We start from the raw sequence: 16,369 nt of genomic DNA on the forward strand, positions 1-16,369 counted from the left end.
GAAAGTGCTACATGCAGAACTTCACTAAAACAATGGTCCCGACATTTGGGTATCGTTTATTTTTACTCACCCTGTACTGAAATCCTCCATAACTGTAGCTTGAGAGAGGGAGTGTTCCTTTTTTTTTATTATTGAACTGTCAAACTTAAAGGGGCCATGAATAGAATTTTGTTGGGGAACATATTTTGTGCAACTTTCTACTCCTCGGGCCCTTGTAATGTTACTTTTTTAACCCTACTAGAAAGTAACCTGAATCAGCCAAAATCCACCTATTGTGTCATGCACACAAATTTTGGTGTTGGTGACTGCTCAGTGTGGAGTTACCGGTATCCTGAATCCATCAAAATCCTGCAGTACTGCTAGGCTTACAATCCTGAATCCATCAAAATCCCTCTGTTTTCAATATTGAGTATCCTGAAATACTCCAAAACAGGGGTATGGATTTTGATGGATTCAGGTATGTTAGGGTTAATGCAGTCCTTGTTTAATAGTGCACCTTTTAAAGGTAATTGCTTTTGCTGTAATTTTCAGAAATGGATGGATTTGGGGGTTAGTAATTTATAGCAAATATTGTTACACTGACTTGTTTGAAGTTTTGTTTTGGTAGATGCTGGAAAAACCAAAAAAAAAACAATCGTGTTCCTGTAGTTTGGTTCCCTGACCCCACTTAAGATGAAACATGGAAATTTATGGACATCATGGAATTGTATTAAGGTCAGGGAACCAGTCTAGCTGGCGAGCACCCTTTCATGGATGTGTAACCGATTGCAAACAAAATGCGAACTATTAAACTAAATTTGGTAAATTGGGGGCAGTATTTGAAAAAAAGTCAGTTTGTTTCCAATGATGGTCGGCTGACCATCGTTGGAAATTGATACAAAAATTCCACTTTTCTTGAAAATGACAGCACACCAGGTGCCACGATTTCACAGGATGCTTGAGACTTTTATTCACTTACAGTCAAGTAAGGTATTTCATGATAATTTGGTAAATTTGTTTTTTGATGTTTGCAAATGTTGTAAATTACCTCTAAAAGTTTCAGGTATGAATAGTGAATTTCAAGATTTACGGAGTCATTGATTTCGTTTTGTTTGTCTCTTTTTCAGATGGTTTCATCCAAACCTCCTCGGGGTGGACGCAGAGAGGTTTTTAATGGAGGGGGGTTTTGACGGCAGCTTCCTGTGTCGTCCCAGCAAGAGTAACCCAGGAGATTTCACCTTGTCTGTCAGGTAAAGGAAAAAACAAAGCTCGTAAATGCTTACTGAAACTATTTTAAAAGGGTTTACCCTCAAGTTTGTTTTGTTCCTCCATCCCTGAAAATCCAAACAAACATTACCTGCTGAACTTGTTTCTGTCGGTATTTGTGAAACTGACTAGTATTATTTATATTTATATTATCAGGTTTCCAGTGGTAAAAATAAACCAGCATATTTTTTGCTTTCGTAAAACGTACCTGGAGGACTGCAATATTATTTTTGATATTGCAGTCATCTGGGCATTTTCGATGGTGCCTGCACAATCTGGAGCGTACAAACTCACGGTTGTCAACAAGTCAACAGAGCGTAGCGCGCGGTACCGTTGTGCCTGCATGCGGACACAGCACTAGCAGGGTATACATGTATGCGCACTGTTGTCAACAACCATAATGGCAGCTTCAAGAGGCACGAAATGTGCTGCTGTAAAATCCAAGCGGAGAATAATTCAACAAAATTTGAGAAATAAAGACAGTGTCCTGAAATGTATTTCTTGCGGATCAACTCGGCCTAATAAATATATTACTAATAATACTGAACGGCTTGTTTACGGGGATACAAAAATATTGCACTCTCTTTAACAATATTGCACTCGTCTTCGACTTAATGTTGTCATAGCTTGTGCAATATATTTTTTGTTTCTCCCTCAAAGCCATCTATATTTTATAACTATTGATTTGTTTCTGGTATTGGAATTGTTTTATTTATTATCATGTTTTTGGTATCGACACTGAGAATTCCTCAAAAAGCGCCCTAGGCACTGTAGCTCGCAAGCCTGAAGAAACCTGTAGAGAGAAGACAACGAAGAAATTACAGTTTTAGAGGTTGAAAAAAAAACCCAGAAGAATATTTTAGGGAAAAGCCATAGAGTCGGTCGTCGGTCTGAAAACCCAATCCACGTGTGGACCAGGGCAGGAATCGAACCCGGGTCACAGCAGTGGAAGGCGAGGATAGAACCACTGCACCAAACTGACACCCATAAAAATGAAACATGTCAAATGTGACCGGCTCCACAAAAAAGGGTATTATGTCGCAAACAAAAGTTGAGTTACATGTTTGGAAAGCTCACAATGTAAGCTTGCATTTGACATATAATAGAGCTCCATGGCCCCTCCCGTTCTGGAGATATGATGTATTTGCGTATTAATTACTTCCTTAGAGTTCAAATTACACAACTGAGAAAACAGGCTTTGAAATAGTTGGCTCTGTTGTAGAACAACGGAACGATGCACACAAAATGTTTTTTTTTTTTTGCACTTATTCATCAAAATAAACTTTTCTGTGAATGAAACCTGAAAGTGTAGGTATTAAAGATGTCAATCATGACAAAAAATGAAAATCACATTTTGACAAAATGTTCACCCTCTCAATGTTGAGCGGGCATTACACAATAATGCTCAGCGCGACTTAATACCCTTGTTTGTGGAGCTGGTCACATATTACATCATACATTTTCCCCTAACCTTTGACCTTTGACATTCTAGGCGTGCCGGGGAGGTGACCCATATTAAGATCCAGAACACGGGAGACTACTTTGATCTGTACGGAGGGGAGAAGTTTGCGACGCTAGCTGAACTGGTACAGCATTACACTGAGGGACGCAACCAGCTGAAAGAGAAGAACGGTTTGGTGATTGAACTCAAGTACCCGCTCAACTGTGCCGATCCAACGAACGAAAGGTAAAAACAAGGTGGAATTTGAAGAGGTGTCATCCAAAGTTTCTGAAACTCAAAAACAGCTCAACTGCATGTGTACACAAAACAGAAGACACCTCTGTTCTCTTTCAGTTGTGGTTCGATGGGAAAATATTGTAGTAAAATATCTTACTCAAGGACACAACTTTTGGAAATTTATACCAAATGTGGGCTCCAAGCTATATTTTAACCTCTCCCCCCCCCAAAAAAATCTCTTTTAAGTTACATACAGTACCTAACACCTCTATCCTTGTCCAATTGTGATGTGATGGGAAAATATTGTGGTAAAATATCTTGCTGAAGAACACAAGTTTAAAAAAATACCAAGCTCCAAGCTACAGATTTTAACCTCTCCCCAAAAAGAAATCCCTACTAAGTTACATACAGTACCTAAGACCTCTGTCCTCGTCCAATACTGTTTCGATGGGAAAATACTGTGGTAAAATATGTTGCTTTTAAAAGGACAAACGTAGTGGAGATTCATGTACCAATTGTAGGCTCCAAGCTAAACATTGTACATTTTAATCTCTCTTCCAAGAAAGACGTCCTTATTAAGTAACATGTACCGGTACATACAATTACCTCTGTCCTGTAATTGTGTTAGATGGGAAAATATTATGGTAAAATATGTTGCTTAGGGACAAAAGTTTTGGAAATACCAATGGGCCTTATGCACAAGTTGGCCATTTTTGTCATGTTCCCTGAATGAATTTCATAAATTGTGAACTGTTGAATGGGATGGTGCCAGACTATTTAATCAGTATAGCCTCAATTTCATTTTTTGTTTAATGTGCCTTAAAACATAAGAGTATGTTTAATCACAAATTTTAAATGACTCATCAGAGCAGACTGGTATTAAGTTGTAACGTCATTGTTCCCATTTCTCTACACAAGTTCCAAAATTGAAGATTTTACGTCAGTCTCAATCCAATATGGCCGACTCGTGAATAAGGCCCATTGTGGGTTCCAACTTTTTCCAATCTACAGATTGTAATCTATTTCCCCAAAAGAAATCCCTATTAAGTTACATATGAATACCTCTGTCCTCTTCCAATTAGGTTTCGATTGGAAAATATTATGGTAAAATATCTTGCTTAAAAACACAAGTTTTAAAAAATACCAAGCTTCAAGCTACAGATTTTAACCTCTCCCAGAAAAGAAATCCTTAATATGCCTAAAATCCTTGTCTAATTGTGTTTTGATGGGAAAATATTGTGGTAAAATATATTGCTCAGGGACAAAAGATGGCACCAACTCATCGAATTTGATCTCTCCCCTAAAAGAAAATCCTGAAAAGTGAGTTGCATACAGTCAAAACTCTAAAGTTTGTGTCCTTTTTTTCCTAGATGGTTTCATGGTCATATCACGGGCAAAGAAGCCGAAAAGGCACTCCTCGAGAAAGCAAAGAATGGTAGTTACCTAGTGAGAGAGAGTCACAGTAAACCCGGCGATTACGTCTTGTCGGTGCGCACGGAGGATAAAGTCACCCACGTCATGATCAGATGTCAGGTATGTATTACATTTCTATTACATTTTTTGTGTCCACAATTCTTAGAGTAAAATATGGTATGTATGTAGACCCCTTGCATAGAGAACCACCTTTGCAGGATAATTACAACTGCGTATTCAACCCCATCAGGTGCGTGTGCGCGCAGAGTGCAAAATGTTCTGAAGTTGAACTGAAATTTTGTATAATTTAATATTCGATTATTCTAACTTGGACTTGAACAAATATTTGAATATTCAAAATGCGCTGATCTAGTTTTAACATGCGCCAGCCTAAACTGGCCACCAATCAGAATTGTTGGAAAATTGACAAAGAGCTCATTAGCTAACCCTAACCCTGCTGAATCCAACAGGATCCAACTATGTCATACGCCCGATGGAGCCTGTTGGATTGAGCAGTAAACCCCTTGTGTACATTCCTCATGCAAAATGTTGGATTCAGCAGGCAACTGAACCGCATTTTAACGCCATGTTGGACTCCGTTGGATTCAGCAGACAACTGAAAATAAGGCACAGTGGAATGAGCAGGAAAGTCCGGTTGGACTCTGTTGGATTTAGCAGGGTAGTCCTGAGGAACTACTAGGGGTTAGGGATCGGAGCTACCGGTAAACATGTAACATTCCTCACTCTCAAAGCATGTGCCAAATCGATTTCAAGGAAAGTGTGGCATTTTGAGAATATTCTAAAAATGCCACACTTTGTCTTTGACTCCAATACTTGAGCTAACAAAATTTGCTATTTGGAGATTTGGTTGAATATCGAATATGTGGTACGTTCGGCACTGCTGCATTTGAAACTGAAATAAAGATCACGACTAGTAAAAATATACTTTTCAATGTCAGTGAGCGAATCACTATAAAATTAATGACTGTTTCTGATGGCCATCAATCATGTGAACGGTTGGATCATTGCCTGTCACTGTACACTTCCCTGTGGTATAAATTGTCCCTGCAGGAATTGATTGCAACATTCGTGTACATGATGACTGTGTGTTGCGTGTTATTTTTAGGGGTGTAGGTCGTGCTGTAATACCAGGAAGTAGACCGTGATTAGATAAGTACATAGGAGGAAGCATGTGTAATATTCAGTCTAGCTGTTGGTCTAGCTATCCCTAAATGTCGCCACGGGGTCTATGTTCAAACAGCTATTCATTGTTCTCAATGTTGGTTTTCGCAGACTTTAGGCATGATTGATTGCAATGCCAGTAGTTCGACAAAGAAGAATTAACAATGACTTTTGGAAGTTCCTGGGGAATTCCAATGTAGCTCACGTACGTTACGTTTTGAAGGGGCTTCCGTCCACTCTGCTATAAAGTCAAAGCATTTAGGGTGGATTTTTCTCACACATGATCCCTTGAAATTAAGTGACTAAATAACAGGAAAAAAAGCCAACAGAATAAAGTTCTGTTGGTTTGGTAATAACTTACGTTACAAGAAAAGGACATGGCAAAAATTTAAATACCCTGCATTCGAAAGTTTCCTCAAACGCAGTTTCCTTTCCTCGCATTGATGGACAATCTTTTTAGTGCCCTTACATCGCAAGTCATATGCTACCATAACAATTATTAAAAATCACTTTAAGAGCACACTAGGATCATTTGCTTTTCACGCATTGTGCTCGTTTCCAATAATAGCACCACTCAAAATCCAAAGAAGAATGTTCAAAACCTAACCTGTTGAAGTTTCAGCTCAGAGGATATTACACTTTTCCAGGAAACAGTGAAAAAAACATGCACAACCGTTTGATCACGAAACACGATTTTGTCAACAGCCTGATCATTGGAAAATCACTTGCATTTTCGTGATTACTTCTAAATGACAGCAAGCCAGACGGAATAATTTCACAGGGTGTTTTTACGATCTTTACTCCAAGTAAACGTTTTGACAATAATATCAGTAAATTACTTTTGGGACAGATGCAAATGATCCTACGCCTTTATAACCCTATCGTCCCAAATCCTCCAAAATCCTCTTTGCAAAATGGGGGATTTTGCAGGGTTGGGGCTATATTGCACAAATGTGTTGCTGATTTTGGAGGATGCACTGTGTCAAGGTCTTTAGGCCGGACCTTGTGTTGTTTATGCTCAGCCGTGCATAAATTTAGGCCTAGATTATACTGGAAATCCTCCACACTGCTCCAGGATGTCACTGGCTCTGCCCCAACATATTGACAGTGATTGCTGGAGGATTTTGCAGGATTGAGGCAGTGGTCACCCCTCCAACGAACACATTCAAGAAATAATGGAGGATTTTTGCAGGATTTAGGCTGTTTGCAATTTTTACATGACGGCAGTTGGAGGATTTTGCAGGATTGAGGTTGCATCCTATAGGGTTAATCTTGCATGTGTCACACATAACTGATGCCAATCAGTGCAAAAAATCTGTGAATTGATAGAAATTAACAAGATTTCTGTCATTCCACGTACACATCACATACATAAAGATTGACTAAAAAAGGTTGTCCAGGAAAGAAAAAATCATGTTTGCACAAAAGTTTCGATTGATGTTTGACATTACAAAAACATTTGGATATATTTGTACATGCGTTTGTTTAGTAGTTGAGATTCTATTCAGTTGATGTGATATCAGTTTCATGCATGCATACATGTGCATACTGACTCACTCTGTTGGGATTTTCCCCCTGTTTCCTCCTTTGTTGTACGGACCTTTCCGAGGCAAAAATACTGGAAGAACAATGAAATAACAGTCCCCAGCATTTGCAAAATTTGGTGACAGGCCAACATTTGGTCAGAACCAACTTGAACTGGCTTGAACTGGTTTGAACTGAATCTCTGTGGATTTTCTACACGGCCATTTCTCTTTCAGCAGCATTTGTATGGCAAGGTCTTGGTAAATGTTTTTCTAGACCTGGGGACTTTTTTACTTCTTGAGAGTGTGGGCTCCGTGCACAAGTACCCCTTCAACGGCCAGAAAAGGAGAGTTGGGGTTGACCTAGACTGGTTCCCGGTCCATCCACTGCGTATTTTGAATGTATCCAAAGTTATTGGGGGAGGGGAGTAGTCTGGGAGACCATCGCAAGTTAAATTTGAACGTATTCGCGCACCGATGCCGCCTGACGCTCACGCGCAAAGACGCTACGGCTTAGCTTTGTGCGCATTCAGGATAGATAAGTCGTGCGTACTTCACGCGTGAACCAGTGCAGTGCGCACATGCAGTGTCCTGTTCAAGGGGCTCTCAAAAGTGGTACACGTGCCTGCTTTTGTTGACGCACGGAGCCCATAGTGGAATCCGGCGACCAGAATTAGAAGCTTTTACTGCGGTGGTGTCACGCTCACGCGCATGCTGCACGCGTTCTGAAAGACGAGGCGCACGCGTATTATGGTATTCCTATTGGTCGATGGAGCCTGGTGTGCGTGCGTACTACCTGAGCGCGACTCACGCGAGCCTGCAGTGCCACCCCAGAAAATGGCTGCCACCGGATTTGCCTATTGAGTACACGCAAAAGTATGGATTGCGAATATGCACTGTGTTAATTGCGTCCCTTGATGCACCTAATGTGTGTAGTGCACATAAAAATAAGGTCTTTACTGCTATTTTGATACATTATCTGGAAATCTTGGGACATCTTGGGAATTTTTCTACAGTCATCTTGGCCACGGTGCAATAGTACTGGAACTTGGGACAAGCCCAATTTCACGGCGCTGCTAAGCACAAAAATTTGCTTAGCACAAAAAAAGTCTGGCTCATAAAAGCAGGTTACCAGCCGAAACTCCACCTGATTTAAATTGCTTGTGATTGGTATTCAGCTGCTGTTTGCTTAGAATTTTTTTGCCAGACTTTTTTTGTGCTAAGCAAATTTTTGTGCTTAGCAGCGCCGTGTAGCAGTGCTAACTACAGTATTCCGCGCTTACGATCACCATTCTGTGCTAGCAGCGCTAACAGGAAAATTCTGAGCTAACCCTGTAAGCACAGAATCCTTAGTTATAAGCTAGGGCTTTCCCAAATGTACCGAGTATATTCAAATTTATAACACCTCACCCACGGATTCTTTGTCTTGATTGGCCGAGAGCGAGTCACATGATACTTTCTATTTTTGCTATCCTTCTGTGCACGGCCAAAAGTACTATACCCGTAGCAACCAAAGTACTATACCATTATCAACCAAAGTACTATTTCCACGGCGCGGTATTTGTGTGCAAATGCATGCTGGTGTGCGCGTTGCACAGAGTTGGGTTCAAACATTTCGCGAAGGGGTAGTTTGGAAGAGAGAAATACATTTTCTTCCAGTTTTGTATTGAAATTGAAGTTTACTTCAACTGTGTTCAGATTTAAATAATTTAAATATTATAACCAAGCAGAATCTGTGGGTGAAGTGTTATAAAACAAATATTGAATGCTTTATCTCGTGGTGAAGTAAAACTAGCCTCCCTCAGTGATCCATGGAGCATTCTAAAATAGAATGGTCCATGGATCACCTCGGGAGGCTAGTTTTACTACACCACTCGAAGCATTAAATATTTGTATAATTCGATCATAAACTGAATATTTGAATAGCTTTTGGCAAGTTGGAATATTCACACACACAAAATACAATACGCATGTACCTTTATGACTGTGATGTTATTTTATCGTAAAGTTTGGCTCTTTGTTGTCAGGTGCCCTTTTTTGTCGATGGTAACTTTTTTTGTCGACTGTGGTTCATTGTTCACATCCGTTCAGCAGGTAAAAACAACATTCCAATCACCACATGCAAGTTTGAACTTGTGCACTCTGCGTGCACCTTTTGACTGGCGCGACACGCAGTTGCAGGTTGCAGCTTCGAATATCCAAATATTCGGTCAAACACAGTTTCAAGTAATCGAATACTAAATTAGTCGAAAATGGATAGCCTTAACATAAGCTAAAATTCCTTGCTTACCCATGATATATGCTTACCGTAAGCACATAATTATTTGCTACAGTATTAAAGGGGGGATATTTGGCTAACAGTTAGCCAAGCCATGTAATGTGGCCCAGATTTTAGGGTTAAAGGTCGCACGATGAAGGAAATAGGAAATCATATTCGCATCGATCTATAAATAAATCACATCTGTGTATCCACATGGGGAAGTAATCTATGAAAATGTTTATTATGAGCTTTCGAACTACATTGTAATATATTGCAATTTATATGGGTGTGTATTTTGTAGGACAAAAAATAAATAATAGTTTTGCTTCCGTTTACCCTGCCTATACACAAAAAATTGCCCCCCCCCCAAAAAAAATCCCTATCTACCTACCCTATTTTCAAATACCATGTAATCGGAAGCAGAACTTTTTTTGTTTTTGCCTTATGGGTAGTGCAGGAACTGGATACCAATTTTTTGATTGGGTTCTTTTATGGGTACCGTCTTTGACAAAAATGATAAAAATCTCATTTGTAAATGAATTCCTGTGTGTAATCTCTGGTTCTGACTCAGCTCAATAGCTTCAAATGGCATTCCATGGACGGCTTTAAAAATGGATTTTTTTAGTAAAAATATGCATAATTTGTCATAGCATGGAGCAATTTCAGTAATTTCTTTTTTTCTAATGAGTGAAAAAACATACGCGTTTTAACTCTAACCGCCCTGAATCCTTCAAAACCCTCTTTGCCAAAGTGGAAGAATGTGGAGGATTGAGGTTACATGGCAAAAGTGCGTTACTGATTTCGTAGGATGCACTTTATCAAGGTCTTAGGTCGGACCTTGTGTTGTTTTTGCTCAGCCATGCATAAATATAGGCCTGGATTATGCTTGAAATCCTCCATACTGCTCCAGGATGTCACTGGCCAAGCCTCAACATATTGACAGTCACTGCCGCAGGGTTTTGCAGGATTCAGGCAGTGGTCACCCCTCCGTGGACCATGTTCAAGAAGTAATGGAGGAATTTGCAGGATTGAGGCTATGCTATTTTTCCATGAGGCCAATTGGAGGATTTTGCAGGATTGAGGCTACGTCCTAGCAAAAAGTCCCAGGGAGAAGGGGTTAATTGCTTCGTTGGTGTGTCAAATTTAATTGCTTTTTAAGGGTGAAAATCATTAATCCAGGTCACTTTCTTTTTGACTCGCCCAGTTTAATAGAACTTATTCATGAGGAAGCCAATTTTGATCATGTTCCCTGAATGTTTTCTATAAATTATAAACTGTTGAATGGGATGGTGCCAGACTATTTATGAGTTCCAAGCCTCACTTCCAAATCATTTTTTTTTAATGTGGCTTATTTTGATTTGATTTGATTTGATTTGATTTTAAATTATTCACCAGAGCAGACTGTTAATAATTTGTAATTAACTTTATGCCATTGCTTGCATTTCTAATTCACAAGTTCCAAAAATTAAGATTTTACCTCGCTTTCAATTTTATATGTTTGACCCGTGTATAAAGCCTATAAGCAGTATAAATTTCTGAACATCAGTTAACAGTAATTCCATGATAGCAATTTACACTTATTCCATAAATCGCAGGCACTGCACAGGAATTCTACCCGTTATCTGCCCTTTTGGCATTCAGAAATCTTTAAGAACTTCCCCAAGGAGAAGTGCATCCTCCAAGCATCTGCATCCCACAGACGTAATAGTGACGTCAATTTCTCCCCAGTTTGACGTTGTTGGTTTTTTTATCCGTCTCACATTTATATTCTGAAACTGCTCTCGGCAAGACTGTGTTGATGCCATTTATTCGGTTAAGCTTTGAAAACTGTCTCAAATATCAGTCGTGAAAATTGTACAGAATAAAGATCAGCTCTTAAGTGACCCTAGAGAGACAACCGAATCGGTTTAATTCATGGCAGATTCAAGATTTACTGAATCGTACCCTTATTGAAATTTTTTTTTTGGTTTTTTTTTTGGAAGTGTTTAAAATCTGCAGCCTGTAAATGTCAGATTTGAAAAAATGTTGAGCAATTTTGTTGCTTCAAATGAAAAAAAATGCCCCAAAAGCAAATGTTTCTATGTACCTTTAATTTATAACATGCGAAAATGATAGGCTAAATCATCGGTTATATGATGTGTGGAAAGTTCATTTGCTTTTGCTGTAATTTCAGAAATGAATGGATTTGGGGGTTAGTATTTTATACATTTAGTACACTGACCTGTTTAAAGTTATGTGTTCGAACAAAAATGTAGATGCTGGAAAAACCAAGAAAAACAACTGCCGTTCTTGTAGTCTGGTTTCCTGACCTTACTAAAGACGAAACAAAGAAATTTATAGCATAGGGAAATTGTCAGGTTAGGGAACCAGACTAGCTGGCTTGCTGCACCCGTTCAGGGATGTGTAAACCGACTGCAAACAAAATGTGGACCAACTAAAGTTGGTAAATTGGGGGCAGTTATTTGAAAAAAAAAGTCAGTTTTTTCCAATGATGGTCAGCTGACCATCGTTGGAAATTGACACAAAAATTCCAGTTTTCTTCAAAATGACAGCACAGTACCGGTAGGTGCCATGATTTCACAGGATGCTTGAGACTATTATTCACTTACAGTCAAGTAAGGTATTTCAAAATAATTTGGTAGTTTTTTTCATGTTTGCAAATGTTGTCATTACCTTAAAAAATCCTGAAGCATTCATACCTGAACTTTAAGCATGTTTTTTGGGGGATCCACCTCAACTCTCTGGACATACATGTACATATACGTGGATAAAGTTGACGTTGTCAGATTTTTGTTTACTTAAATTGCTTTATCAAAAGGACGGACATTGTACCTTAGGAGTCATTTTATATTTGATCAAACATCCGGGATAAGATGAAGACAAATTTATTGGCAGTAGGTCCATTGTATCATGTACAATGTATCAGTGGCAGGATTCTGATAGTGCTGTTTATTTTTTGAATAATTTGGTTTTTTTTTTTTTTTTACTTGGACTTGCTCGAATATTTGAAATGTGCTGATCATGCTTTTACATGCGTCAGCCTGAACTGGCCGTCAATAGGGATTTAATTAACCCTAGCCACCTAGGCCCTCTGGCTAGGATGCAACCTCAATCCGGCAAAATCCTCCAATTGCCACACAAAAAAACTTGGATTCAGCCTCAATCCTCCAAAATCATCCGTTATTTCTTGAATTTAGTCTTTGGAGGGTGACCACTGCCTCAATCCTCCAAAATCCTCTGCCAGTTACTGCTATGGTTTGAGGCAGTGCGAATGGCGTTTAGAAGCAGTGCGGATGAAATACGAGAAAAACTCAGGGCTGATTTATGCATGGTCGAACATAACCAATGCAGGATATAGCCTACTGGCTTGACGTAATGCATCCTCCACAAAAAAGCAATACATCTTTGCCATTCATCCTCAAAAGACCTCAATCCTCTAAAATCATCCAAAACTGGCAGGAGGATTCTATAGGATTGAGGGTTAGGGTTAAGTTTGCACTTGTCGAAAATAGACAAATAGCTTATTTATAACATCATGTACGTATCGACATAGTTTTTGAGGCAGCGGAATTGTTGAAATTTGTCAGATTTTAAAGAACTTGGAGCTAATATTCCTTACGGAAGCTGTCAGATTATGCCTATATAAAATTGGCTTTCAACAAAACTATGGCATATGACCAAAAATAAATGACACAACTTACAGGATTACAAATTAACATCGTGGATGGTTTCATCATCTACTTTAGACCGCTAACATTTGTTTGAAAATTTGAATTGGAAAATTGTTATCCGAATACTCTGTAGATGATAGAATGTTTGTACATTCGGTATATTTGGTGCAGCTCTACATCCCGCAATATGAAGTTATCAGCATTCGTAAAGAAATGATAATTTCACTGGGGAGGATTCCAGGGAAATTGCAGTGTCCCTGTTCTCCCCCCCCCCCCCCCCCCCCCAGGCAACATACTAAAAATTGTTGACTGTTTTGCTTAATTTTTTAATTACTCCGGCATTTGTCGGTCAAAAAATTTCATATTTCACAAGTTCCTCATTCATACATAGATCTAATTCCACGGTCACTCACGTTACATTTATATACGATGAGGCTACTTTGACCTCTCACTGCTTCAAAACTATTTGATCAAGCTGAATCCAACCAGCCATACAACAACCTTATGGGAAGGGGTACTCATACATGGAAAGAAAAATTCAATCCATTCATTCAGTTTTTGAAAACATGTGTTTTGTTGGTCGTCACTTACGTTACAAAAAAAAGACATGGAAAATTGTCCTGCAATTTTGCTGTTAAAGTCTCAAACTGTAGTCTGCAACACAGAAGTAACATTATTTTACCTTTCATTCAACCCACGTAGCTAGATATTAAAACCCATTTTGAATCAAATAAGTATTATAGATGCAAGGGACATTAGATTACAGGGAGGTACCGTCACTCATGTTACTTCCTCTTCATGGTTTCTAACACGGCATAAAATCTGAGTTTGATGAACTGCAACATAATGAAACTCTTTTCTTATAATATATGAACATTTCTCTCTGCCTTAAACACAAAAACTCTCAATAACAGTCACATTTTGCATGTTAAAACAAGGGGCCAAAATGACAACCGAAAATCCACGATTTTAGCAAAAAAAAAGGTTTTTGGGACCCAAAATCACACTTAACTACATGTACATTCCATCTCATTGCCACACCACTCAAATGAAAGATCTTGTTGTCCCCTTTAATTTAACGCCACATTTGATGTTGTGATGCTTGTAGTTTGGAAGATGTCATACAGTTTCCACTTTCACTTTTAAGCCTGTTGAAGCCTGTTAACCAGAGTTGAAGTATTGACCCTGAAAATCGTAGCCAAACATTAGCCCTCTGACAAGAACCGCATGTTTGTGTAGTAAAATCCTTACAGGGAGTGTAGCCAGCCCCCACCGCAGCTCAAGTAACGGCTGTTTGCAGTCTTCTGATTTTTTTTTTTGATTTTTTTTTTGGCGGGGTCTTTTTCACAACTTATCCCATATGAGATGATTCTTGAAAGAACAAGACATTTCAACCTCTTTGAATCTTGTTTCCGTGGTTACAGGACAGCAAATACGATGTTGGAGGCGGGGAGCAGTTCACCACACTCGCTGATCTGGTGGAGCATTACAAGAAGAATCCTATGGTAGAAACATCCGGCTATGTCGTCCATCTCAAACAGGTCGGTCTTGCAAATAAAATCTTTGTAAAGTTTGGCATCATTCAAGACAGACAGACAGACAGACAGATAAACAGCATAGGAGCTTTTAAAATAGGATGGATTTAATGTTCTTAAACAATAGAGGGCGCTTTGTCACCACTCACGAAAGCGCCAGTGTATTGTGTGAACTATGCACAACTAATTCTGATCTGAATGTGTGCAAACTGAAAGTGTGTGCGTCAGTCTCCGTTGGCGATGCGTTCGAGAGTCCTTCGCAGTTGTCTCCCCAACTCTCTGCTTTGAAACTGTAGAGGGGGTAGTTGTTCACAGAGCTTGTAGTTGTGGTTTGTTACAGGGTGCACTGTACTAATTCAAGCCCCATTGAAAACAGTGTAAAATCAACAAAGTTCAGGGCCAAATAACATGCAAGCCAACATCACTGGGGTTTCTCAAACAAAAATTCAATTATTGTCTTGTCTTTCATCTTTTCATTTCTTTTCAGTTTTAGGTAGATTAGCCAATTACATTTTTAAATATTCACACCCAAACAAAATCACCTCCCGGAAAGTGATAGTTCCCAAGCCTGCATGTAGCCGTTTTGCAAGTGGTATCATTCCACTTTCTCAGGCAAATAGGACCCATTTTCCATCCGTAATTTTATCAAGCCTGCCCTCAGATGGAAGCCAAAAACCAGGGAGTTGATCCTTGGATATATTTACACAATTCCACTGTTTTTAAAGCCAAGCGGTCCCCGTTTTCAAAAGAAATTGTGGGGGCACTTTTTATGCTAATGACGAGTAGAAATTCTCACTTGAATTAGTTCAGTGCACCCTACATGTAGTTAAAATAGTACCTGTGACAAATTCACACACCATTGTTATGATAACAAAGTTACAAATGTAGTCTCCTTACAAGTACATGTATGAGTTACTCTTTTTTCCCTCTTTTTTGAACAGCCTTTCAATGCTACAAGGATCGCAGCTTCAGGCATCAGGAGTAGAGTAGAGGTGCTGGAGAAGGAGACTAGCTCAAGACAAAACTCCAGGAAGACGGCTTTCGAGGAAGAATTTGAGGTTAGACTACTCGTTAAGCATTCTACCCTAAGGCTTCCTGACCCTTCAAAACCTAACATGAGATTTTGTAGGATTTTGTAGGTTTTTGTAGGTTTGAGGAAGGTAGGTCTTGATTCTCCTGCATGTTAACGCCAACCTTCCCAGTGTCGAGGCCCTTTGAAAAATTGTTGTAGCGAAGGGTTTAGAAGAAGTTAGGGCATAACACGATTCTTTTGGCAGATAATGAAGGATTGAGTGAGCAGGCCCCATCTGACACTGGATGAAATTTGGAGGATTGAAGCATTGGTTGGTTTTGCCGAAAAATTATCATAGATGTCCGATATGACAGGGCAAGGGACAAAAAGTTGACCCCAAATTTATTGAATGACCTATGGCCTTTCAGGTTTTTCATTGTGTTGACTTTTGTCCATTTTCAGGCATTGCAACAACTTGATGCCAAGCACTTATTGAAACGACGCGGTGACGAGCCAGAAAACAAGGCCAAGAACAGATACAGGAATATCTTACCATGTGAGTATCAAGAATGACAACAACAACAACAACGATGACAACAACAACAACAACAACAATAACAATAACAACAACAGCGGCAACAACAACAACAGCGGCAACAACAACATCAACAACAAACAAACAACAACAACAACAACAATAATGACGATGACAACGTCATATCTTACCATGTGAGTATCAAGAACGACAACAACAACAACGACATCAACAACAACAACAACAACCATGACATCAACAACGACAACAACGACAACAATAATAACATCAACAACGACAACATGGACAACAACG

At 39.2% G+C, this 16,369-nt stretch overlaps 1 protein-coding gene across 2 annotated transcripts in view; it reads left to right on the forward strand.

Moving 5' to 3' along the window:
• LOC119732683 (tyrosine-protein phosphatase non-receptor type 11-like) overlaps window positions 1-16,369 on the forward strand; it is a 33,043-nt gene that overhangs the window by 4,891 nt on the left and 11,783 nt on the right. For both annotated transcript variants that reach the window (XM_038206318.1, XM_038206319.1), the window contains exons 2-7: window positions 1,107-1,229; window positions 2,738-2,932; window positions 4,294-4,456; window positions 14,397-14,513; window positions 15,449-15,565; window positions 15,982-16,075. In XM_038206318.1, coding sequence (XP_038062246.1) covers window positions 1,107-1,229; window positions 2,738-2,932; window positions 4,294-4,456; window positions 14,397-14,513; window positions 15,449-15,565; window positions 15,982-16,075 — 809 coding nt within the window. The remainder of the gene's footprint in view (window positions 1-1,106; window positions 1,230-2,737; window positions 2,933-4,293; window positions 4,457-14,396; window positions 14,514-15,448; window positions 15,566-15,981; window positions 16,076-16,369) is intronic.

This window comes from Patiria miniata, unplaced genomic scaffold (assembly GCF_015706575.1).
Source record: "Patiria miniata isolate m_02_andy unplaced genomic scaffold, ASM1570657v1 HiC_scaffold_24, whole genome shotgun sequence".
NCBI lineage: Eukaryota > Metazoa > Echinodermata > Asteroidea > Valvatida > Asterinidae > Patiria > Patiria miniata.